General features: G+C 41.5%; 1 protein-coding gene across 1 annotated transcript in view; it reads right to left on the reverse strand.

Annotated features, from left to right (window-relative positions):
* The window catches only part of LOC126425029 (uncharacterized), a 102,293-nt gene that overhangs the window by 25,832 nt on the left and 51,483 nt on the right, over positions 1–24,978 (reverse strand). The window contains exons 4-5 of the mRNA XM_050087938.1: positions 18,846–18,893; positions 7,313–7,375 (exon numbers count right to left, since the gene is read on the reverse strand). Coding sequence (XP_049943895.1) covers positions 7,313–7,375; positions 18,846–18,893 — 111 coding nt within the window. The remainder of the gene's footprint in view (positions 1–7,312; positions 7,376–18,845; positions 18,894–24,978) is intronic.

Genomic DNA, 24,978 nt, shown 5'->3' on the forward strand with positions numbered 1-24,978 from the left:
ATCCATAAGGATGTCAACATGGTATGTGTGATACGTTCATAATGGAACAGGAAATATAACTTTTTTTTTTTTTAATCACAAGATGACTGTCTTAACTGTTGAAACCAGTAATCAGGAATAAATAATACTGAATGCAATCTTGGCTATTAATTTTTTTCCAATATGTGCAGATATTAAAATTAGACATCTATTTTTTATACTTTTACAAGTAGTTATAGCCTCACATTGTAGGTTGTCATCTATTCTTGGTAGAACACATTTCTGTCTGCAAAGAGCATTGTACCTCAAATAGCATTTTTTATTTTAAAGAGTTTTGGCAATAATTTTTTTCGTCTTTATGACATTTTCAACATATAAATTATGGAGATAGTTTATACGGAGCACCTTTTTGTAAGTTATTGGGTTATTTCAACTTGCAAGGAGTATGAGTTGAGTCTATTTTTATTTGCCTTACCAAGAGGAATGGAAGACAAGTTCCCTGAACGTAAGTACTTCTCAGTCCATCCTGCATTTGTGGAATTAACAATTTTCTGAACTGAATTTTCCATCTCATACATATACATAGAGAGCAGGGTGTCTGGTTGTGCAGAGACAGATACATGTGACATAGTTTAACAGACAAACTGCAGTGGTTAAGTGGCAGATTATAGACTCACCAAGGTTAGAAAGTGGTTGACTAGCAAGAAATATTTTTAATATTTTTGTTCACCGACTGCTGAAGTTATTTCTAACTGCAGGTTTACAAACAGGAAAATTCAGCCAAAGGCTATTACACAATGTGATGAATGAATTTTGCTGTTACATGCTCTACAGCATAGGACCATGAATTCATCCCACTGAGGCCTGACTTGCAGCAGCCACTGAAAGGAGTGACATTGATAGCTCCATAGGACGCACTAGGTGTGCGAACCACTGGCCAATTACATTGTGTAGCTTTGCATTTAACTGCACCTGACACCATTATATGTTTCATCTGAACAATCACACATTAATTATGCACTTAAAAGACAACACACCATGAGGTAGATGTGACGTAAATGTACAGACAAACAAATGATTACAATTTCAGAAGAAATTGGCCATTTATTCCACAGAAAGAGTGTCACAAATTAAGCAAGTCAGTAACATATTGGTCCACATCTGGCCCTTATGCAAGCAATTATTCAGTTTAGCATGGATTAATAGAGTTGTTTGATGTCCTCCTGAGGGAGATCATGCCAAATTTTGATCTACTGGCATGCTAGATTGTCAAAATTTCAAGATGGTTGAAGGTCCCTGCCCATAATGCTGCAAATATTCTCAACTGGAGAGAGATCCGGTAACTTGGTTGGCCAAGTTAGGGTTTGGCAAGTATGAAGATAAGGAGTATAAACTCTCGCTGTGTGCGGGCAGTCATTATCTTGCTGAAATGTAAGTTGAGGATGGCTTTCCACGAAAGGCAACAAAGCGGGGCATAAAATATTGTCGAAGTAGCCCCACACTATAAAGGTGCTGCAAATGACTACCATATGGGGAAAGAAGTGGTGCCCATGACCAAAACTCCAAGCAGCCGGCTGTATTGTGGACGAATCAGTTTAGTATCCACTGCCATCCAGGGCATCTCCTGACATGTCTTTGCAGGTCACTGGGTCTCAGCACTGAATACAATTCTACTCCAGTCAATGAGATTTTAGGCCAAAGACGTGTCTGGAGATTCCCTGAACATTGGCTGTTCCTATCCACACAGCCTGACAACCAGGAGTGATTGTTTGGGGATGTCATTTCTTTTCATATCAGGACCCATTCAGTTGCCATCCAGGACACTATTACAGTACAGCAGTACACTGATGATTTTCTATGCCCTGTTTAGCTGCACTTCATGGCAAGCCATCTGGTCTTACATTTCAGCAAGATAATGCCTGCCCACAAACAGCGATAGTTTCTACTGTTTGTCTTCATGCTTGCTAAACCCTACCTCAGCCAGCAAGGTCACTGGATCTCTCCCCAACTGCGAATGTTTGGAGCACAATGGGCAGTGCCCTCCAACCATTTCAGGATTTTGACGATCTAACATGTCAATCGCGCAGAATGAGGCACGATATCCCTCAGGAGGAAATCCAACAGCTCTAGCAATCACTATCATTCCAAATAACAGCGTGCAAAAGGGCCAGGGGTAGGCAAATGCATTATCGTGTTGCTCAATTTGTGATATTCTTTGTCTTGAATAAATCATCCAATTTCTCTGAAATTGTAATTAGCTGCTTTTAAATGTACATCACATCTATCCATTTTCATCCCATTCAGATAATTCCTTCATGGTGTGCGTGTTTTTTGTCTTTGAGTGAATTTTGTCCAGTGACAAACTGTAATTAATACACTGTTATAATCTGTGTAATGATTTTTAATAGTGTGTGGTGTTTTGTGTTATTGATGCAGTTAATTCTTAACAGAGAGATAATCTGCTACTTTATTCTTCATCAGTCAGACTTGTTTGGGGGGGGGGGGGGGGGAGGAGGAGGAGGAGGAGGAGGAGATTAGTTTTTAACGTCTCCTCAACAATGAGTTCACTGGAGACAAAGCACATGCTTGGGTTAGGAAAGGATGGGGAAGAAAAACAGCCATGCCCTTTCAAAGGAACCATCCTGGCATTTCCTTTGATGTGGTTTAGGGAAATCATGGAAAACCTAAATCAGGGTGGCCAGATACGAGTTTTAACCATCGACCTCCCGAACGCAAGTCTAGTATGCTAACCACTGCACCACCATGCTCAGTAGGCTTGTTTGACCACCACCAATCCAGCAAATGATGGTTCATTGTTGCTGTACACCAGGAATACAGACTTGTGCCTCCTAGAAAACAAAAAAGTTATGAAACTTATATTTTTTGAAATGATGATTAACATTTATGACTATGCCCATGAATGTAATATGGCACTGACAATAAGAAAGGTTTAAATCTTACTGATACAGATAATAATGCAATTAAGAATGATTTTGAAGAATTTGCAGAAAAATATAATTTCCTGCTGCGAAAATGATTTGTAATTTCACTAAAGTGATGACAATAAGAAAATAAATGAAACTACATTAAAGTGAAGCATGATGTGTATTTTTATACAAATACTGGATGATGCATCAGGTTGGCTGACAAAAAATATGTCAGCAGTATCACCTATCAAACCTCACTAGTGTTTCAAGCACCTTGCTTTGTGGATGAAGTTGGGAGACCATATCAATAACTTTGACTGCACAATTCCTGGAATTTACTGTGACTCACAGCTGACATGATGTGAAAACATCAGACATCATCTTTCAAGGCTAAAATAGTGATAAACTTTCCCTATGCATTGGCTTGGACTTGGTGGGGCATATATCCATTACTGATTGCTAGCGTGACCTCAATTTGATCATTGTGCTATCTTTCACTACAGTGGCATTGAGTCAGCACTCACCAAAGTAGGCAAAGTACAGAACTGCTGTATTAGAATTTGTCTCAGACTAATGCTTTCAATATTGAAAGTTATGTCCTCTGAAGCAGTGAAAGAAATGCCTCTCTGTGTTCTGCCTCAGTACTTTTCACATAAAACCAAATTCTGCAGCTTGAAAATATTCAGAAATTAACTGATCTACACAAGCTCCTTTGTACCAGTTATGATTTTTCTACTGGAACAAAGCATGCTGTGAAACAGTAAGTGCTACTCTGTGGGAATGCTCACTCCCCTGCTGCCCAGGTCACAAATGAACCATGACTTTGTAATTCTTTTTCGGGGGTATTCACATACTGAAACATCTATTGACTCCCAAAACAAGAAACAGTAATCACTGACAATATATTCATGACAATATATTCATGACAACTTTGCAGATGCAGAGTCTAGACGTGAGTAGAATATTCGATGATAGGTCAAAAGTAGCCTGGAATGCCTTCTTTTCTCCTGATGTTGAACCAGTGTCCAACATGTGCAACAGGACCTGTTGGAAATTGAGGCAAGCAGCATTGCGAGTTCAAGATGTGTTCTAAGGATAACTACCATCTATGCTATTCAGAAAAGCTGGTATTGAGGAAGAGTATTTACAAGAGCTGGCCAACAAAGACTGAGATTGATTTTTTCGTGTAGCTTCTGTGATAGTTTCCTATATGCACCATGAATATTTGAAAAGAGTGGGTTTTTATGTATAGTGTCCATAGGCATCAGTACTCTTATAGCAGTAAGTTGGCAGTAATGCTCTACTTTGTAATACTTTTTGTATTTTGCTTATCGAACAGTGGAGGTGATGCAAAGGATACAGACTCTGAAACTTATGAAAAGCTGCAGCAAGCACATGACGAAGATGCAGTGCCTTGTGCAACATTGTTTAAGTGGTTCAAGGACTTCGAAGGAGGTCAACTAGTCTGTCTTCCAAGGTGAGCTTGGTGCTTTGGATTCTGCTGTGACAGAAGTCACCATCAACACAGCTGCTGTGACTGTTTGAGAGGATCAGTGGATAACATTACATAACTCAGTGAATTGTTGAGAATTTTATATGGTAGTGTCCTTAACATTATGCACAATCATCTCCATATGATCTGTGTTTATGCCTGTCGGGTGCCACATCTGTTCGCCCACGAACAAAAGGTTGTGTGAATGGAGACAAAGCATGAGGTTCTGAGTGTAGTGTCACCGCCAGGCACCACACTTGCTAGGTGGTAGCCTTTAAATCAGCCGCGGTCCATAAGTATACCTCGGACCCGTGTGTCGCCACTATCAGTGATTGCAGACCGAGTGCCGCCACACGGCAGGTCCAGTCTAGAGAGACTCCCTAGCATTCGGCCCAGTTGTACAGCCGACTTTGCTAGTGATGGTTCACTGACTACATACACTCTCATTTACAAAGACGACAGTTTGGCATAGCCTTCACCTACGTCATTTGTTACGACCTAGCAAGGCGCCATGTTCAGTTACTAACAGATAATATTGTGAATTGTCAAGGGCGACGTTCATCATTAATGGATTAAAGTATCAAACTAATTACGTCCGCTTTGTGAATTCTATTTCCTTGTCATGTTCCAGACCTCACATCAGTATAGTCCTTCCCTCCTCATGCCAGCCTGCGTGAGCTAAAACGCGTGCATTTCGGTCTCCTCTAGTAACACGGTGTTGGCTCTTCTGCCAACACAACACTGAGTCTCTTTGTTGTTGGAAGGGAATCAATTATCACCACTGATGCATCATAACTTTTTCATTATGATCCTGAAGGAAAATGACAGAGAATGGTGTGGAAATCACCAAGTTTTCGAACACTAAAAGGAGGTGAAAGTTGCTCCATCTGCAGTGGAATCGATGGTGGTCACATTTTTTGACCGTCATGGAATGATTTATCAGTATGCAGTTCTCCCTCACACTTCTGTTACAGCAGCTTATTATACATCAGTATTGGCTAAACTGAATAGCACACATTGCAACGAAATGACCAGAACTTTCTTGGACTGAGTGGTAGCTTCATCACAAAAATGTGTGTCCTCGTGTCACAAATCAACTCTTGCAGTTTCCGGTTCAATTCAACATTACTTGTGTACTGCATCTGCCTTATAGCCCTCAATCTTGCAGCCTGCGATTGTACTCTTTTTTTATTCCCATCACTAAAGTCAAAGCTTTGCGACATTCAATTTGAGAACTCTTGAACCAATGATCGAGTAAAGTGAGACAATTCTCAGGACCTGACGATGAATGGCACGCACTGTGTGTTCGAGGACTGGTACAGATGCTGTACAAAGTGCATTCAAGTTGGAGGGAAGTACTATGAAAAATATCTTGTAAACACTGAAATGGCGTAATAAACATAACATAAAAAAAGAATCAGTCCGAGTCTCTGTTGATCATCCCTCGTAGTTGGCACTGGTTATGAAGTGGCCTTTGGATACCAGCATACTGTGCTTGGCAGCATGTTCTAACCCTATTAGTCTACTGTCCTCCCAGCCACAGTTTAGTGGTAGCCATATAACAGACTGGGCTGAATGGCTGGCTAGACGTCACACCCATCTGAATGGCTATCCAGACGTTACAGCAGAGCTGGTATATGACACAAATGCTTTCACAGGTCATACTGCTCATGTTAGGGTGGGACATGTGTGTGATGGGAATCAAGTAGGACAAGCTGGTTGAGTGCATAAGACAGATCTCAGTCCCTGTGTCCCTTTGATGCCTCTCCCTCTCTCCGAGCCATAAGTTTTTCTTCCTTTGTGCCTCCCATCCCTCTCCTCCTCAATTTTCTTGCCACCCACTCCACCAGATGCAACTCCTTACCCCATCAGTGTGGTGACATAGTGCTATGGCCATGATAATGAAGCTCTCTCTCTCTCTCTCTCTCTCTCTCTCTCTCTCTCTCTCTCTCTCTCTCTGTGTGTGTGTGTGGGGGGGGGCAGAGGGGGGGAAGAGGGGGTAGGCATGTGTGTATCTGTGCGCGTTTTAGCCAGTCAGTCTGGAGGGAGGACATCGTCCCAGTCTTGGTTTTCCACACTATTAGAAGTCACAGTTATCTAGACTCAACTAAATCATAATGCTTTCACCATATGACTGCTCTTTATTTCCTTCTGAGTACACTAAAGCTGTTTGAGGTTCATAAGTATTTTCAAGTGATCTACAATCATTGTTTCACAATCACGTACATTTTATATCCGAGTATGTGTTGTCAGTGAAAGTTAGGAACAATTGCAGTACCTGTTTAATGTAATGAACAGTAATGAGCAAACATTTTGGATTCAGAGTGAAGTAAAGGAAGACGAAACTAAGGATAGTTAGCAGAATTAGAATAGAGAGAAACTTAACATCGAAATTGGAAGCCAAAAATAACATGTGACAGATGAGGCAAGGAGGATGTAAAAATCAAACATGTAGATGCTAAGATGGCATTCCTGAACAAAGAAAGTCACCTAGTATCAAATATTGAACTTTATTTGAGGCACACATTTTTGAGAAAGCAGAATTGTATACTAGAGAAACATAGACTGTGGGAAAACTGGAACAGAAGAGAATCAAAGTGTTTGAGATATTGGTGCTACAGAAATATTTTGGAAGGGAGGTGGACTGATAAGATAGGGGTTAGGTTATTCACAGAATTAGTGAGGCGATGAATGTGTGGATAACACTGACAAGAAGAAGCGACAGGATGATGGGACACGTATAAAGACATTGAGGAATAACTTCCATGGTGCTAGAGAGAGTTGTAGAGGGTAAAAACTGTAGGAGATGGCAGAGATTGGAACACATCCAGCTAGTGCTTCTTTTACGACATATCAACAAAAGTACCAATTCTACAAAAATATATGGCAACTTTTGTATGTTTGTATTACTTACAGGTTCTTCCTTTATGTGCACTGCATCATGTGGAGAAGTGATTTCTTCCTCTGACACACCATCCTGTCCAGAAAGAACAGCAATTACACATTGAATGTGCAACAAAGGATGCATAACAAACTAAAACAGTTATCTGTTTATGGGAGGATGCAAAAAAGTTCCTGGCATTGTTGCCCTACAGTTGAAATACAACAACAATTGGCGGTTCATTTGGAAGTTTGTAATCTTAACATGTAACAGTGTAAATATCAGGTGTTCATTATTGATACAATGTGCACTGTTGCAGCTGATAACCAAGATGGCAAGGTCACAAGCAAGTTTCTCGTCGTGGGAGGCACGAGCTGTCACGAAGTTTTCATTTCTGAAGTTCACAAAGGACATTCACACTGAGATGTCACAAATACTGGTTCCTATAGCACTGCAAAAAACTTTGACATCTAGTTTCAAGACTGACCACTGAACACAAGCCCAACAGTGGTTGCCCTCAAACTTCACCAGACATTGCAACATCGGATGCTGTCCTGTCTTTGAGATGATTCTTCACAACCTACAAATATCTACCAGAAACATAGCCAAGATGCTGGACATCTCCTGGGAGCATGTTTTCATTATCACCATAATCCTAGACATGTGCAAGCTTTCAGCAAAATGGGTGCTAAATCGTATTTGAACTGTGATCAGTGGAAGGAACACAGTGAGACCCTGAAAGTCATTTTGAAGCTATAGAGACCTTTTTGGCAAGGTTAGTGACTGAGGATGGAACCTGGCTTGACATTTGTGACTCTGAAACCAAGGAGCTATCAAAAGAATGGTGTTACATTGGGTCCCTATGGCTGGAGGAGTTTCACGCTCAGTAATCGGCCAAAACAATGATAATGTCTGTTTTCCAGGACAAAGATGGAATTGTGTTGGTGGGCTATTTACCTCGGGGACCTACTATAATTGGACAATATTACACTAATCTTCTGGATCAGTTGAGGGAAGCAGTTAAGAATAAATGCCAAGGGAAGTTTACCAAAGGGATCCTTTTGTTGCATGACAACATCGGGGCTGCCAAATTGATGAACCTGGATTTGCAACTTGTCAACCATCCTCCCTATGTGCCAGACCTAACCCCTTTGGACTACAATCTGTTTCTAAAACTTGAAGAAACACCCGAAGAGTAACTATCTTCAGGACAGTGAAGTTTTTTAAGAGGCTGCTGAGTGCTGGTTTCGCGACTGAACACGACTTATTTGCATGGACTAGAAAAGCTGCAACAACAATGTTCCAAGTGTATCATTCACAGGGGAGAATATATTGAATAAATGAGTAACTTAAAATCTCTAGCTATACCCTTTCTAAGCAAAGTCAGGAACTTTTCAGCACCCTCTCTTATACACTCATACTCATAAATTAAGGATAATCCTGATACATAGTGAAACAGCACTCTGGTGGGCAGTTTGCGGGTTTAAATCACCTCGGAGTATGACCATAAGGTGCATGTTCACAGACGGGTCCAGGTATAGTCTGAACACTGATTCTTGCCGGGTTTTCATCTGGCGTGAATCAGGAACCAGATACCAACCCCTTAATGTCCTTGAAAGGGACCTGTATGGAGGTCATGGTTTGACGGTGTGGGGTGGGATTATGATTGGTGCAAGTACACCCCTGCATGTCTTTGACAGAGGAACTGTAACAGGTCACGTGTATTGGGATGTCATTTTGCACCAGTATGTCTGCCTTTTCAGGAGTGCAGTGGGTCACACCTTCCTCCTCATGGATGATATTGCACGGCCCCACAGAGCTGCCATCATGGAAGAGTACCTTGAAACGGAAGATATCAGGTGAATAGAGTGGCCTGCCTGTTCTCCAGACCTAAGCCCCATTGAGCACATCTGGGATGCTCTCAGTCGACGTATTGCTACACTTCTTCAAACCCCTAGGACACTTCAGGAGCTCCGACAGGCACTGGTGCAAGAATGGGAGGCTATATCCCAGCAGCTGCTCGACCACCTGATCCAAAGTATGCCAACTCATTGTGCGGCCTTTGTACGTGTGCACGGTGATCATATCCCGTATTGATGTCAGGATACAGGCACAGGAAACAGTGGCGTTTTGTAGCACATATGTTTTGGGATGGTTTTCTCAACTTATCACCAATACTGTGAACTTACAGATCTGTGTAATTTGTGCTCCCTATGTGCCTATGCTATTAGTGCCAGTTTTGTGTAATGCCACATTGTGTGGCACCACATTCTGCAATTATCCTTGATTTATGAGCATGAGTATATTTCCACTAGCTACAAATGAAGTTACACTTCTCTCATAGTAGAAATGCTAGGAATACTAACATTGAACTACTTGTTGCAGACTTCAGTTCAAAGACTGGTTTAATGCACCTCACTGCACTAGTCTGTCCTGTACAAGTCTCTATGCCTCTGTACAGTTACTATAGTCTACATCCACTTGAACCTGTTTACTGTAGCCAAGCCTTGGTCTCCACCTACAATTTTTTTGAACACCCGTACTACCCTTCATTGCCATATTAACTGATCCTTGATGTCTCAGGCTGTGTCCTATCAACTGATCCCTTTATTTAGTTTAGTATGCAGAAAAAAGGACATCAATGGATTTAGGGCACTACAATTTTTTTAACTCCTCGTCACTGTTACCTGCCTAGTTTAGGGTCCCCACAGTTACATAACGTACACCTAGCGGGTATGGAGATTCTGGTTCCACCTTCAATGCACTCTTAATCTCTTCAGTAACTCTGTTGTGTCCCAGGGCTTTATTTAGTTCAGATTTTTCTGACTTATTACACACCTGTGAGGATCACTTCACTTAGGACCTGTGGAATGAACATTAACATATCTCTTTTTTAAAATGTCTGTTACATATTTTTTGTATTATGACATTGTGAGCATCCTGTACACTCAATTGTCACAAATAATGGTTATTTTTTTGGAAAATTTTTTGCTGAGTTAATTCTTTCTTCTAACTGTAAGGCTGATGACAACTGACAGTCGCAAAGCACAGTTAGTTATGTGGTGCAGAGTGAGAGAAGATTACCGTTGCTTGAGACAGTGCTTGGAGCTGATCTTTGGTGTTGTCATAAATTAGTAGTAGTGGTAGCAATTTGTAGTTTTAAGTTTCATTCGTAAGTAGAGAGATTGCAGTTGGCTGAAATGTTGCTGCACAACATGTGTGTTGGAGCACACTGTACTGCTGATTATGGTACATATGAGATGATTAGTTTTAGATTAATTAGTTGCTACAGCAAGAACAAACATAATTTTTGGAACATAGTTCTATATAAGGTGACATGTGAGATACTGCAGAGTACAGATTGTACGTAATACTGAACACATGGACTGAACAACAGTAATTCAGGTTACAGAATAGGTTGGGCTCTCGTTTGCGATCACTTAAATAATACTGTTTCTTTGGGGCTCACCAGAGCACACCGGGGAGCACCAGAGAGACAAAGCACGTGGCCTCTATAAGCAGGCCTGTGAACTGTATAGACACAGGATATCTGAAATCACATCCACCAGGAGGGAAGGTATTCACTTCGCCCTTACAGGGGATTGGAAAACCACATATGTACATAAAAACACTAGGTACATAAAGATACATGGTACAGAAAAATGCATGGTAGAGAAAAAAGAGACACTGGTACTGAAAAAGCACTGGTACCATGAAAAAAGCACTGATTACAGAACCACTGAGCTTACGAGTCATGGAAAACACCAACGACAGCGCTGATGTCCATTTTATTGCTAGATGATGCTGTAGCATGTGACGGGCTGTCACCAGCGTGTAAGGAAGTAAGTGATGAGGGGGCAGGTTGGCATGTGATCCCCACTCTCCACCTAATCTCACCGTCTTGTGAGAGGCCACAGAGCAAAACCGAGGACTGCATCTCCACAGTGATGTCCTCATCGAGGCCAGTAGTCGGTGCCAGGGCATCAGCGGGGGCATCTGATACGACAGCTGCACAGGATCCAGCAACGGAGGTAGCTGCGGCTGTAGCATCAGCTGCAGGGGGAGCTGCACCAGTGACGACAGTCGAAGAGGGGGGACACAGGTAGGAACTCCAGACAGCGATCTGCCAGGCAAGGACCCTCACTATTGTGCGAACCCGACCACTTGCGACTAGGAACAGGTATCGATGGTGGAGGAGGCAGTGGGCCCTCGAGACGGTACAAACTCAAAATGTGGTCTAAAGCAGCTTCAGGCGACTTCCCAGATACGTATTTCCTCGTCCAAGTGTTAAATATCCGAATCGTGCGACCGTCCTCACCATTAGATTCAGGATGAAACGAGTGAACTGTGAGATGGTGAATACCACTAAACATACAAAAACATGCAAATTCTCAAGAAACAAACTGGGGGCCATTATCAGTAACAATGGTACACAGAAGTCCCTCAATTGCAAAAGTTTTAGACAGGGCCTAAACAGTGGTCACCACAGATCTGGGTGGACAACATGCCACGTAGGGAAACTTGTAATAGGTGGCCACTACAGTGAGCCAATAATGATTTGGGAAGGGCCTAGCAAAATTGATGTGTAGATGCTCCCACGGGCACTATGGTGTCAGCCAGGGGAAAAAGACACCTGTGGGGCCACCTATTTCTGAACGCAGTGAGTGCAATGCCCAGTCAATACAGATACTGGCAGGCCAAAGCTTTGGTGCGAGAGGACCCCCCCCCCCCCCCCTCCGCCCCTCCCCACCCCCACTCCCCCCCCTCCAACTGTCTTGCAGAGGCCGGTGTACATTACAGAGTAAGGAAGTGTGAACCACGACTTGAAGCGGTGGCGCAGGGGGAGGGGGGGGGGGGGGCGGGGGAGGCGTCCTCCATAATTACAAAAGAACCCCATCAAATGAAGATATGTGGTGTGAGAGGGAGAAGGAATTATGCAAGGGATCCGAGGCATGGCGCATGGGTTTTTCTGGCCAACCGTGCTGCACAAAAGAGAGGATATGACCGAGTACAGGATCTGCGGCAATGGTCAATGCCATCGTGGCACTAGTGATGGAAAAACCATTGACTGTGTTCTGGTTCTCAGTGTCTAAATACAAAGATAGCAACTCGTCCTGATCGAACGCGGGGTCCAGCCTGATCACAAGGCGAGATAAGGCACTGTTGCTGGTGTGTGGTAATGGATCTGGTAATGACAGCGGGAGAGGAAGGGAGCCCGCCACGGCGAATGACACACTGTCCTGTCCAGTATTAAAGCCAAAGGGTTAAAAGGAGCAACCAGTGGCTTGTGGTTCATGATTAAATAGAACTTGGAACCATACAAGAGGATGTGAAATTTGTTGAGGGTGAACACCATCACTAAAGCTTCCTTTTCAATCTGAGAATACCACTGCTGAGCAGGAGTTAAAGTCTTAGAAGTGTAAGCAATGGGTCATTCAGACCTGTCCTCTTATATGTGCACCAACATTGCGCCAATGGTGCTGAGCGGCATCTGTAGCCGACACAACATTCTGATCTGGCTAAAAAGTGGCCAGATATGGGGTGGATTGAAGCTTAGATTTAAGCAAAGTAAACACTCGGTTACCAGCTGGGGACCATAAAAAAAAGACACATTTTTCCACAAAAGTGCATGCAGGTGCTCAGCAACAGTGGATGCATCCAGCAAGAACTAATGGTAGTATGTACTTTACCTAGAAATGTCTGCAGTTCCTTAACAGAGGTCGACCATGACAAAGTTGCATGTGTATCGACATTATGATGCAACAGCTTGGCCCCTGTCTGAGAAACCTTGAAAGCTAGGTACTTAACTGACAGCTGAAAATATATTGTCGCGGTAATTGAGGGTTTGAATGAGCAACTTCCAATATCCTCCTCCCCCCCTGCAGCAATCTGATTGCCTACAACCTGTGACACTTCAAACAGGTGTGCTATATTGAGCTCATCCGTATGTGTCTGATTCTCACACTGAACTGCTTTCTCGTGGACTTCCCTATTCACAGCCAGACGAATAATAACATTGTGCACCATGTGATCAGTATATGATGGTTACTGGTGACAAATTTACGATGGCTCAACCATTTTAATTCTGCAGCCCAGGCTTTGTAAGATTGGTTTGGACGTTTCTGAAACTGTCACAGCGAGACACTGAGAGAAGCTTTCACATTTCATCAAATGGATAACAACTGATGAATGCATGCTGAAAGCCAGGCAAGAAAGAAAGACCTGCACCTGTTTGCACTGACGATGTGAAAAACCTGGAAATGTTGGCATAATCGTGTCTCTTAGGAGTTCCAATGTTCAGCTGACTCATCATATGCTGGAAGGGGTTACAGTTGAACTGACAGAAGAATACCTTGCTGCGAATATGCAGATGCCACTTGATTGAGAGCAGTGGCTGGAGCCTGCAGCTGTTCTGTAAAAGCTTGCTGCTGGGCAGTGATATGTTGGAGTATTTCTTCCACTGAGACTTTGTCGGTTGATGGAGCACTGACACTAACATGTGGAGAAAACATAGCCGTCTCCTATCGCCAAGTTTGCTATAGCAAGAACAAACACGATTTATGGAACATAGCACTTTATAGAACAACATACACGACACAAATGAAGTACGGGTTGTACGTAGCACTGAACACATTGATTGAACAACAGTAATTCAGTTTACAGTATAGGTGGAGCATTCATTTGTGATTGCTTAAATAATTTCTTTGGCAGCTGACCAGAGTATGCCAGGGAGCCGAGCTAGGTGGCCTCTATAAGCAGGCCTGTGAACTGTATGGCTGCACAATCTCTGAAATGGCACATGTCACAAGTGAAGGTACATCACTAGTCATCTCAGAAAATTTGGCTGAGTTACACTTTCAGTGCGGAAAGATTTATTGGAAGTTCTGGCACACAGGTAATAGATATTATGTAGCCCGTTATTTGGTGTTCATGTAACAAATGTAAATTGTCTACATCACTGTCCAATGCTAATTAAAATTATTTTGTAATGATATTAAATCAGAACAGAGACTTTGACATATTGTATAATAAAGGACCAAATACAATGGACTAGGAGATGAGGATTAACAAGACACGACCATTCTGATAGGAATGTCAGAACATGTTCTACTGTCTTCAGGATCACCCCACTAAGGATCTTTGGAACAAAAGATATATCTAATTAAAGACCTCAGTTGCTTTTCGACACTACACATATAATGTGTGATAACATTAACAGAAATGACAGTTATCACCACAATGTGGTACATCATGTTAAGTTCTAGTATACCATTTAAGCGATACATCACAGCACAGTAAGAGCATTAACTTACTAATCACAATGCACTGTGAGTACAACAGCATTGCAAGCAACTGAAGCTGATTTTTTACTGCCATCCTAATGATGGCCTGAAGTGATTTCGGGAAAACATGCAGTGTTTGGGACTAGTTTACGGAGGATAGGGAATGGTGGAGATGGAGGGGAGGGGGGGGGGGAGGGAGGGAGGGGGAAGTAGGATGGATGTGGCCTCATCACGAGAAATGTTGAAGCACACAACTGAAGTGACTTAGGGAAAAATGAAAAATGCAGATCTGGATGCTCAGACAAATTGAATCTCAATTTATTATGTTGCATTTTAGAAATTTTCCACGCTGTAGCAAAGGAAAGTAGCCGACAAATTATTTGGTGGTCACAGCCGAGTGCTACTAGTGTTCAACTGTCACTCACTTTATTAAACTTTTAATTTGGCATCGCTCAGGTCTCTTTTACCGATCTTTTCAATCAGTATCTGGGCAATGTAATTACACAAACTGCGTAATTTTGAGATTGGTCACTGGCCTCTAAACAATGCCATCGGTCAATGTTCTTGTCAGTCTGATGGCAATCTGATGCTAGTTGGCGGAATATAATTTCATTATCAACAAGAAAAAATTTTCTATGTACCATTTCTGAAGCTTTGTCACTAGCAAGAGTGATAAATATAATATTATTTAACTCTTTAAATATCAGTAATATTATAATCCCTGGTTTACAAGAAAGAAATGTCAGCACCTGGTTTTAAGGCAAGCAAAACCTGCATCACTGCTACAGTATACAGAAATGTTACTGGAATACATAGGCTATACTTGCTGATTACATGAAAGTCTACAAATCTGTTGTGGTTTCAGGGACTACAAAAAACTGCTTGTCACCTACAAGTATCAAAAGAATTCATAGATGGATACAAGCATTTTTACAGAATGGTATGACACTGTATTTATTTCTGAAGTCAAAAAGCATCAACATACAACTGGTGGTTGTTAGCAATGTTTTGTTTTTGACCGATAACACCCCAAGTCTTCCCTCAAACCTTTCAATGAAAAGAGAAAACGGCAATTTTAAGGTTGGTCTTTTTACTTTTTTTCCCTCCTAACATTATTTCAGTCCTCCAACAGATGGATCAGGCAATCATTGAAATTTTCAGTTTGTATTATAGAAAGGCATTTCCACGTGTGGTTCAGATTGGGGAAGAAAGTCAAAAAGCAATTGAGGATGTGTACACTGAAATTAACTTGAGGAACACTGCGTACCATGGCAGCAGAAGATGGGGCTACTGTGGAGGACACCACCATGGCAAACAATTGCAATAAGCTCCTCCTACCATATGAGATTATCACCACAAGTGAAGACCCACCAAACAGCCAATTTGTTTCACAACTGCCTGGGATGATTAAAGAATCTTCAGGATTTGAAGACTGTGACCACAAAAACATTCAAGACTGGATGGAATGTGATGCTGGTGACCCTGGTTATCAGTTACTGAGGGTATGAAGTCATTGTTAGTGACATTGAAGACCAACAGCCTTGCAACAACAAAAAAGAACCTAGGACCATTCAACGACGAAGCTTTTAACAGCCTTGAGATGGCTATTAAGAAGTTTGAAAAACAAGAAGAGTGAGATGTTGTCCAATTGCTGTCTTTAATAAGATGTGCTGATTTAGAAGCAAAGAAGCATGTCTCAGGTCTGACACTAAAGTCAATTTTGGAATTCTTTTCATAAACTGTAGGGCTAAATGACTAATTGATGTAAGGTATGTACAGAATTTACAATACATATAAAATATATCCAGTTTTGTGTTTACCACATATATCTGTTGCTCTGTTTCATTTTATTCTCTTGATAGTGGCACATTTTCTCCACAAGGATTGGTTATCCAATAAATCAGTCATCTGAACACCTCCAGTCCCAAATTGTTTTGGATGATGGATGCTCTCCTGTACTTGTATAGTGGGATAGATAAGAAAATTTTGCATGTTAATTATATCCCAAAATATTTTCCTCTTGCTGTGCAATAATTGGCTAAAAATTTGTACTGATACCTGGAAGCATTTGTAAGATGCAAGGGATGTTATGAATAGTTCACTCTTGCTGTATTGTTTACGCATGTAGACAGAAGTGAGTGCTACACATAATTAATTTCCTCAAGAGTGGACATGTCTTCCCAAGTTTAAAGAAAAAAAGTATGTGTTAGCTACATGTCATATGCAGTAATGTATAATCAACATTGCATCAAATGTAAACTTATAGTGACTCCTATTTTTCATTGCAAACTATTCAAATATGGTGTGTGGGTTACTTAATTTTCATATAACTATGACTATTAACAAAAAGATAGGCAGTTCAATATCAAACTGACGAATGAGGCTATGCTTTACCACATATTTTCTTTAAAACCAGAGTACTAGTGAAAAGCAACCAGTGTCCTAGAGATATCCTATTCATTGCAATGCTGCTTCACCTCAACTGGCAGATTAACAAGTGTGTGCTGTGTCCACCAGCAGATGCATGTAATTGCACTTAGCCGTGTGGGCGGTTAGCATGCAGACTGCCAGCTTTCTTTGTGCTCTCACGCTACATTGCATTACACCTCTGATAAGGGTGGAAAAATGGTATCAGAAGTAGTCATAGAAATAATTATTGGCACAAGCTTACTAAATGTTGTAGCTATTTACAAAGGATTTGGAAATACAAATATACATGTATTATCTAGTTCAAAGAAAACAATGTGCAACAGTTAAATTTTGTCAGAATGAATGATCTTAGTTCAGAATGTATGTTTTAATTAGTAGTGCCATTTGTGCTGTTTTGCAATGACCTAGAAGCTAGAGCCCCACCTTTTGTAGACCGTGCCCTAACTGAACGAGATATCTGGGCAAAACAAATGACCCACACTCACAGTTACACTGCTGCCTTGCCTCTGTCCTATAGCTCACAGTCCACTGCAAATGTCTAGTGTGTGATAAATTGTTTGGACTGCTTCATATAGGAGTATTGATTTGTGGCAATTAGACTGATGTCACAGTGCAATTTTTTAAATACTTCATTCAATTTTTTTGTTTCTAATTCTTAACACTTTATAAACAATAAATAAAGTTAGCTCATATCTTGCGATCTTCGATTGACATTTGTTTATGACTTTTCTAACACTACAACAGGAAAAGTCACTGGCGTTATCAAAGATGCACCGTCCATTGCTAGTGGCAGACCACTAGCAATGGAGTGTGAAACTTTGGTAATGCCAGCTACTCGTGTTGGCAAAATGTCAGAAAAATTATAGAACAAACTTAGGATGCAGATTCCAAGACAAAAGCCAACACACAATATGTCAGCAACTGGCCATGAAAGCCAACAAAATTTTGAAATAAATAAACTGCATATCTACTAACCGTACATATGACAGATACAATGAAAAGACTGTTTCACATGTAGCTTTTGGCAAAAGCCTTCTGCAGAAAAGAAAACACACACATATTCACACAAGCAAGCATATCTCTAGCACACATGACTGCCATCTCTGGCAGTTTGGACCAGAATGCAACTGTCACACTGAGTGGCAATCTGGAGTGAGGCAAGGAAGAGAGAGGGATAGCAGGAGATGAATGGGAAGAGAGAAGAGCACTGTCTAGCGGAGTGTACAGGAACTAGATGCAGGCATGACATAACTGCAGCATTGGGAGTCTGTAGGGGAGGGAGATTTGGTTTGGGTGGGGGAGGGAGAGGGGAGTAGCAGGGAGCAGAAAAGTAGAGAAGCAATGGAGAAGAATGATAGGTAGGGGTGTTGGCAGAGGGCAGCACACAACGAGGGTGTGGGGACATGAAAGGGAGGAGGTGATAGAACAGAGGCGGTGGAAACTGTTGGTGGAGGGTTTGGGGGCTGTGGGTTGAGGATGGGATAATTTGGGAGCGGAGAATGTGTTGTAAGGATATCTCCCATTTACGCACTTCAGAAAAGCTGGTGGAGGAGGGAAGATCCAGATGGCCCGGGTTGTGAGCTCACAACTCAGGCCATCTGGTTCTTCCCCTTCACCACCAACTTTTCTGAATTTCGCAGATGAGAGTTTGCCTTACGACACATTCTCCACACCCAAAATCATCCCAGCCTCAGTCTACAGTAACCTACTGTCCAGCAAAAAATTAACTCACTAACTTTTTTTTTTCCAAGTGACTCTTATATGACTTCATGTCTGTCTGTCATACATTATTAATTATGGCAATTACATCGACATTAAATAGACCAGAATATTGCAAATAAGATATCACTTACCTCTTTCTTCATCTGTAGTGGGTCACATGCATCAGAATCTTCAAAAATCTGCAAAAATTAATGTGGCTTATATTAATTTACCTTCATTCACAACATACTAGTATGTACATACACAAATAAATTTGTATTTATAATTCCTATTCTTAGTAACTTTTTCTGAAAATCACATGATATAAGAAACTGGTGCCTTTCAAAATGATATAAGTAAGACCTTTTATCTCAAACTCAATTACAAGAACATGTTAAGCACTGTGCTTAGAAAATAGGCTTGCTCCCTTACTATGTTTTATGTGCTATTCACCGTCTAAATAAAACACACACTGTTTGATACCTAAAACCTTACAAGACGCAAGCATATTCTCTTTCCCACATCTCTGGTAGGCTATGTCACAAACAATAATGCTGTTCCTTGAGGCTCAGTAACAGCATGCAGCTATGAAGCGCCATTTTTTGTACACATTTTACCTTTTGTAAAAATAAGTGAAATCAAACCTGTTTGGATTCACTACATAATCTGTTCAGACCAATTTTTTGAAAACTGTTTAAATAAAAAATTTGTCTTTTTTTATCTGATAGTTTCATTTTGCAACTTGATTCTGAACTGGCTATATTTTAGTTTGTATTGTATTGTGTGGAACTGGGGACCTAGAAACGACAGAGAGGCTTCGTCCCCATCATAGCCCTCAGTGGTTCACAAACCCACAAGAGGCTGCAGCAGTTCACGTCACCCCACCGCCGCCCCACACTGAACCCAGAGTTATTGTGCAGTTCAGCCCCTGTGGACCCCACCGGAAATGTCTCACACCAGACAAGTGTAACCCCAATGTTTGTGTGGTAGAGTAATTATGACATATGCGTATGTGGAGAAAGTGTTTGCGCAATGATTGCCGACATAGTGTAACTGAAGCAGAGTAAGGGGAACCAGCCTGCATTCACCAAGGTAGATGGAAAACTGCCTTAAAAACCATTCACAGACTGGCCAGCACCCCGGACCTCAACACTAATCCGCCGGGCGGATTCATGCCGGGGACCGGTATGCCTTCCTGCCAGGAAAGCAATCCGTTAGACAGCACGGCTAACCTGGCGGGCCATATTTTAGTTTAGTCATATAATACATAGAAATTAAATCAGCTGCCAAACTCAAGTGAAAGGCTATGCTGTTAGAAATCTGAGCACTACCCACTTTGTGGAACAGTGTACTTTCAGTCAAACATTGCTGGAAGTAAAATCTGGCTAACATATTCCCACTGTATGGCTTTTCATACATGAATGTACCAATCCAGCAAAGGCACAAATGGATACAAAGGAAGTCTCCACCTCTCTAATCCAGCTGTTGAGCATGCTCTAAAAGGAGCCGAGTGCCTACTACTGCAATTACACACATAACATTTACTTGCTCCCACCTAAACTACATTTCCTAGAATTCCAGATATAGGAACTTGTCCTCTAACATATCTCCTCCTCCTGTAGATTTCCTGAACTTTACCATATTAATGACAGATTTAAATAGAGCATTAGATAATAGGTAACAGTGAGGGGAAAGTAATACAACAGAAGATGGATGAGTAGTTTTGAGTGATGAAGTAGTGAAAGCAGCAGAGGGTGATCAAACAGGTAAAAAGACAACGCCTCATATAAATCATTTCATGAAACATGAGATATTGAATTTATCGATAAAAGGAAAAAATATCAAACTGCAGCAAATGAATCAGACAAAATAAAGTAAATATGCCTACAAAATTAGAGTGACACGGTATGCCAAGTGGCAAAGTGGAAACATGTAGAGGAGAAATGTAATGCTGTAGAAACATATATGGCTAAAAGAAAGAAAGTTGTCACTTATAAGAAAAACTGAAGAAACTGTTGGAGAAAAGAAGTAGCTGTATCAGTATCATGAGCTCAGATAGCAAAACAGTACTGAGCAAGGAGGAGGAAGTTGAGGTGTGGAAGGCATACATACAGGGTCTATAAGAGGGACACAAAATTTAAAAAAAATTATAGAAAGAGAGAAGGAAGCAGAAGAATTTAACACAGCACTGAGAAACCTAAGTTGAAATAAAGCACCAGGGCTACCCGACTTTCCCTCAGAACTATCCCAAGGAATTCCAGCAATGACAACATTGTTCCACTTGGTGTGTAAGATATGAAATACAGGAGAAACATTCTCAGACTTCAAGAAGACTAATAACCTCAGTACCAAATGAGGCAGATGCTGGTAGGCGTTAGTATTACCAAACCACCAACCATACAGAAAAATACTAACATGAATTATTCACAAAAGACTAGAAAGACCAGCAGAAACTGACATGGGAGATGATCAATTTGTTTTCCAGAGAAATGTGGCAACATGTTAAGCAATACAGGCTCTATGACTTATTTTTAAGATGGATTTGAAACAGGCAGACCTATATTTAGAGTATTTCTATGTTTACACAAAGCTTTTGATTATGTTGACAGATATACATTCCTTGAAATTTTGAAGCTACCAGTAACAAAATACAGATAGCAAAAGGATTTACAGAAACCAGTTTTTAGAAACCACTTTCTGTTACAGTCAATATTACCAAGGTTCTCTGTAAATCTACAAATGCTATACATAAAGGTTCACCTTTTTTCAATCTATATTTTAAGATGTCCCTCCCCTCTGTCCCCAAATTTGCCTCTGTCTGTTGTCTCATTTTTTTACTGATAATTTGTGCTATTATTCTGCAACCATGACTTGTTAACATTCACACGGGTCTTTGGTATTGAGAGAAGTCTAGGGTGGTTTGCTTATTTCATACATTCTACACAGCAGACAGAATAGTTTTGTCATACCTGGTTCTCCCAAAGGTCTTGATAATTCTGAGGGAATGTTATCTCCTCTAGGTGTCTTACTTTAGTATTTCTCTCAGTGCTCTGTTAAACGTTCCTTGCAATATTACACATGCCGTGTCATCTTCATCTACTTTCTCTTCCCTTTCAGTAACATTGTCTTTGAGTTTATTTCCTTTATATAGATAGCCTTTCTGTACATACGTTCCACATTTCAGCTTACCCTTCTTTGCTTGGTCTTGAATTGCCATCTGAGCTCTTGATATTGTAAAGCTGCTTCGCTTTTCTCCAATGGTTCCTTTAATTTCCCTGTATATGACATCTGTCTTTCTCATACTCATTCTTACTGCTCCATATTTGCATGTTTTGTCAGTTTCTCTTTTTATGTATGAACTCAGTTTTATCTGCTTCACTTACTGTGTTATAATATTCCTTCCCCCCCCCCCCCCCCCTCCCTATTTTTCAGATTCAGTATTCCCCCTCCCCCCCCCCCCCCCCCCCCCAAGGAAGTTGTATTCACCATTGACTGTAGAAGTTATTTATTTCACAATTGCAATTTCAGTCTTTGGGCCATTTTCAAGTGGTACTGCAAACACTTATGCTTCAGCACATGCCAGAGTTTAAAATCCTTCGACATGTATACAAGCCCCTGTGGCGTCGATGGTCGTATTGATCACGATTAACACAATCTTTGGACTCTGATTGCTCTGCCGAGCCACCATGTTAGTTTTTAGTTCTGGTCTGTATCGCAAGCTGTGTACACATATATGACTTACTGTGAAATATATCTTTATGTGGAATTTAATGGGGATAGTTATTGCATTCAACCAATAATTGTATACTGTTCCCATACTGGTGACCCCGAAGTTTCTACGTCTTCCGCGACTTCCGCGGTGGGTGTTGTAAATCAATAGGTTATGTGCCCAACACCATGGCTACCTCAGCCAACGCTTTGTTCGAAGATTTGGAAGCACAACAATGACTGCTGGACATCTTCATTCCTTCACCAACGACCGGTTCTACATTAGTTCATAGTGATTCACGATCTCCAGCCATGTCAACTTCAAACTTTGTCACTCTACAATGGTTGAGTGCTACGCTACTAACACAAACAATGGACTTGGGTTTTGTGTCGCCGGACTGGGCTCACCAACACGTGAAGTGAATAATATTCAGAACTGTGTACTTACTGATCGATCGTATAATGCTCAAAGTGATCTACATTCGCACACATACTTTGACTCCCAACAGACCGCAACAACAGTTTACTGTTGTGCAGTGTGCAGCACCGCCATTATTGCAAAATGCACCTGGCCACTATCAACCGCGACCTATTCTGGTTTCGCCTCATTGGCAAAATAATCAAGAACATTTTGGTGCACACAGTTCTCCATTCTCACTTAAGAAGAACTTAAACTTTGGTCATACAAGTTACTGCCCCCCCCCCCCCCCCAAACACACACACACTTGCAGGGGGCCCCGGTTTTGGTTGCTGAGCCGCTCGCCTCTCTCACAGCACCGCCTATGTCTGCCAGGCCAGCATTCCATGTCCAGAGTGGGTCAATTCAATTCAGTACCTGTAATCCCCGGTCCAGTTTATGGGACCCCTGCACGTATTGCGCAACCACTCATTCCTATGGTACCGACCGTGCAAGCCGCATCGTGTTTTCACGACATGTCAAGGACAGTGCAACCCGCTGTTGCTATGGGCGTGCTTGCCAGTAACGCACCTACGCCTACTGCGCCAGTCTGCTGTACGGGCTCTCCTACCACGGACCAGCCGGTTTTCCAAGGGACACCGAAGCCGCCTTCGTCTCCTCCCCCTGGTCGTCTGCCGAAGCTGCTTCCTTTATATGAGGACAACCCTGTATCGTGGTCTGCCCTTGTTGAGCATCTTTTCGAGTTGCATCAAGTGTCCGACAACAACTCTAAATTCTTGCGTCTCATCATGCACCTCCATGATCACTTAGACTTAATTTGCAATCTACTCCTCTCACCACCGCCTCCACCAAAGTTTTTTTTTTTTTTTTTTTTGGTCATCAGTCTACTGACTGGTTTGATGTGGCCCACCACGAATTCCTTTCCTGTGCTAACCTCTTCATCTCAGAGTAGCACTTGCAACCTACGTCCTCGATTATTTGCTTGACGTATTCCAATCTCTGTCTTCCTTAACAGTTTTTGCCCTCTACAGCTCCCTCTAGTACCATGGAAGTCATTCCCTCATGTCTTAGCAGATGTCCTATTATCCTGTCCCTTCTCCTTATCAGTGTTTTCCACATATTCCTTTCCTCTCCGATTCTGCGTAGAACCTCCTCATTCCTTACCTTATCAGTCCACCTAATTTTCAACATTCGTCTATAGCACCACATCTCAAATGCTTTGATTCTCTTCTGTTCTGGTTTTCCCACAGTCCATGTTTCACTACCATACAATGCTGTACTCCAGACGTACATCCTCAGAAATGTCTTCCTCAAATTAAGGCCAGTATTTGATATTAGTAGACTTCTCTTGGTCAGAAATGCCTTTTTTGCCATAGCGAGTCTGCTTTTGATGTCCTCCTTGCTCCGTCCGTCATTGGTTATTTTACTGCCTAACTTAACTTCATTGACTTCGTGACCATCAATCCTGATGTTAAGTTTCTCGCTGTTCTCATTTCTACTACTTCTCATTACCTTTGTCTTTCTCCGATTTACTCTCAAACCATACTGTGTACTCATTAGACTGTTCATTCCATTCAGCAGATCATTTAATTCTTCTTCACTTTCACTCAGGATAACAATGTCATCAGCGAATCGTATCACTGATGTCCTTTCACCTTGCATTTTAATTCCACTCCTGAACCTTTCTTTTATTTCCATCATTGCTTCCTCGATGTACAGATTGAAGAGTAGGGGCGAAAAGCTACAGCCTTCTCTTACACCCTTCTTAATACAAGCACTTCGTTCTTGATCATCCACTCTTATTATTCCCTCTTGGTTGTTGTACATATTGTATATGACCCGTCTCTCCCTATAGCTTACCCCTACTTTTTTCAGAATCTCTAACAGCTTGCACCATTTTATATTGTCGAACGCTTTTTCCAGGTCGACAAATCCTATGAGAGTGTCTTGATTTTTCTTTAGCCTTGCTTCCATTATTAGCCGTAACGTCAGAATTGCCTCTCTCGTCCCTTTACTTTTCCTAAAGCCAAACTGATAGTAACCTAGCGCATTCTCAATTTTCTTTTCCATTCTTCTGTATATTATTCTTGTAAGCAGCTTCGATGCATGAGCTGTTAAGCTGATTGTGCGATAATTCTCGCACTTGTCAGTTCTTGCCG

The sequence above is a fragment of the Schistocerca serialis genome, chromosome 10, assembly GCF_023864345.2.
Source record: "Schistocerca serialis cubense isolate TAMUIC-IGC-003099 chromosome 10, iqSchSeri2.2, whole genome shotgun sequence".
In the NCBI taxonomy this organism is placed as follows: Eukaryota; Metazoa; Arthropoda; class Insecta; order Orthoptera; family Acrididae; genus Schistocerca; species Schistocerca serialis.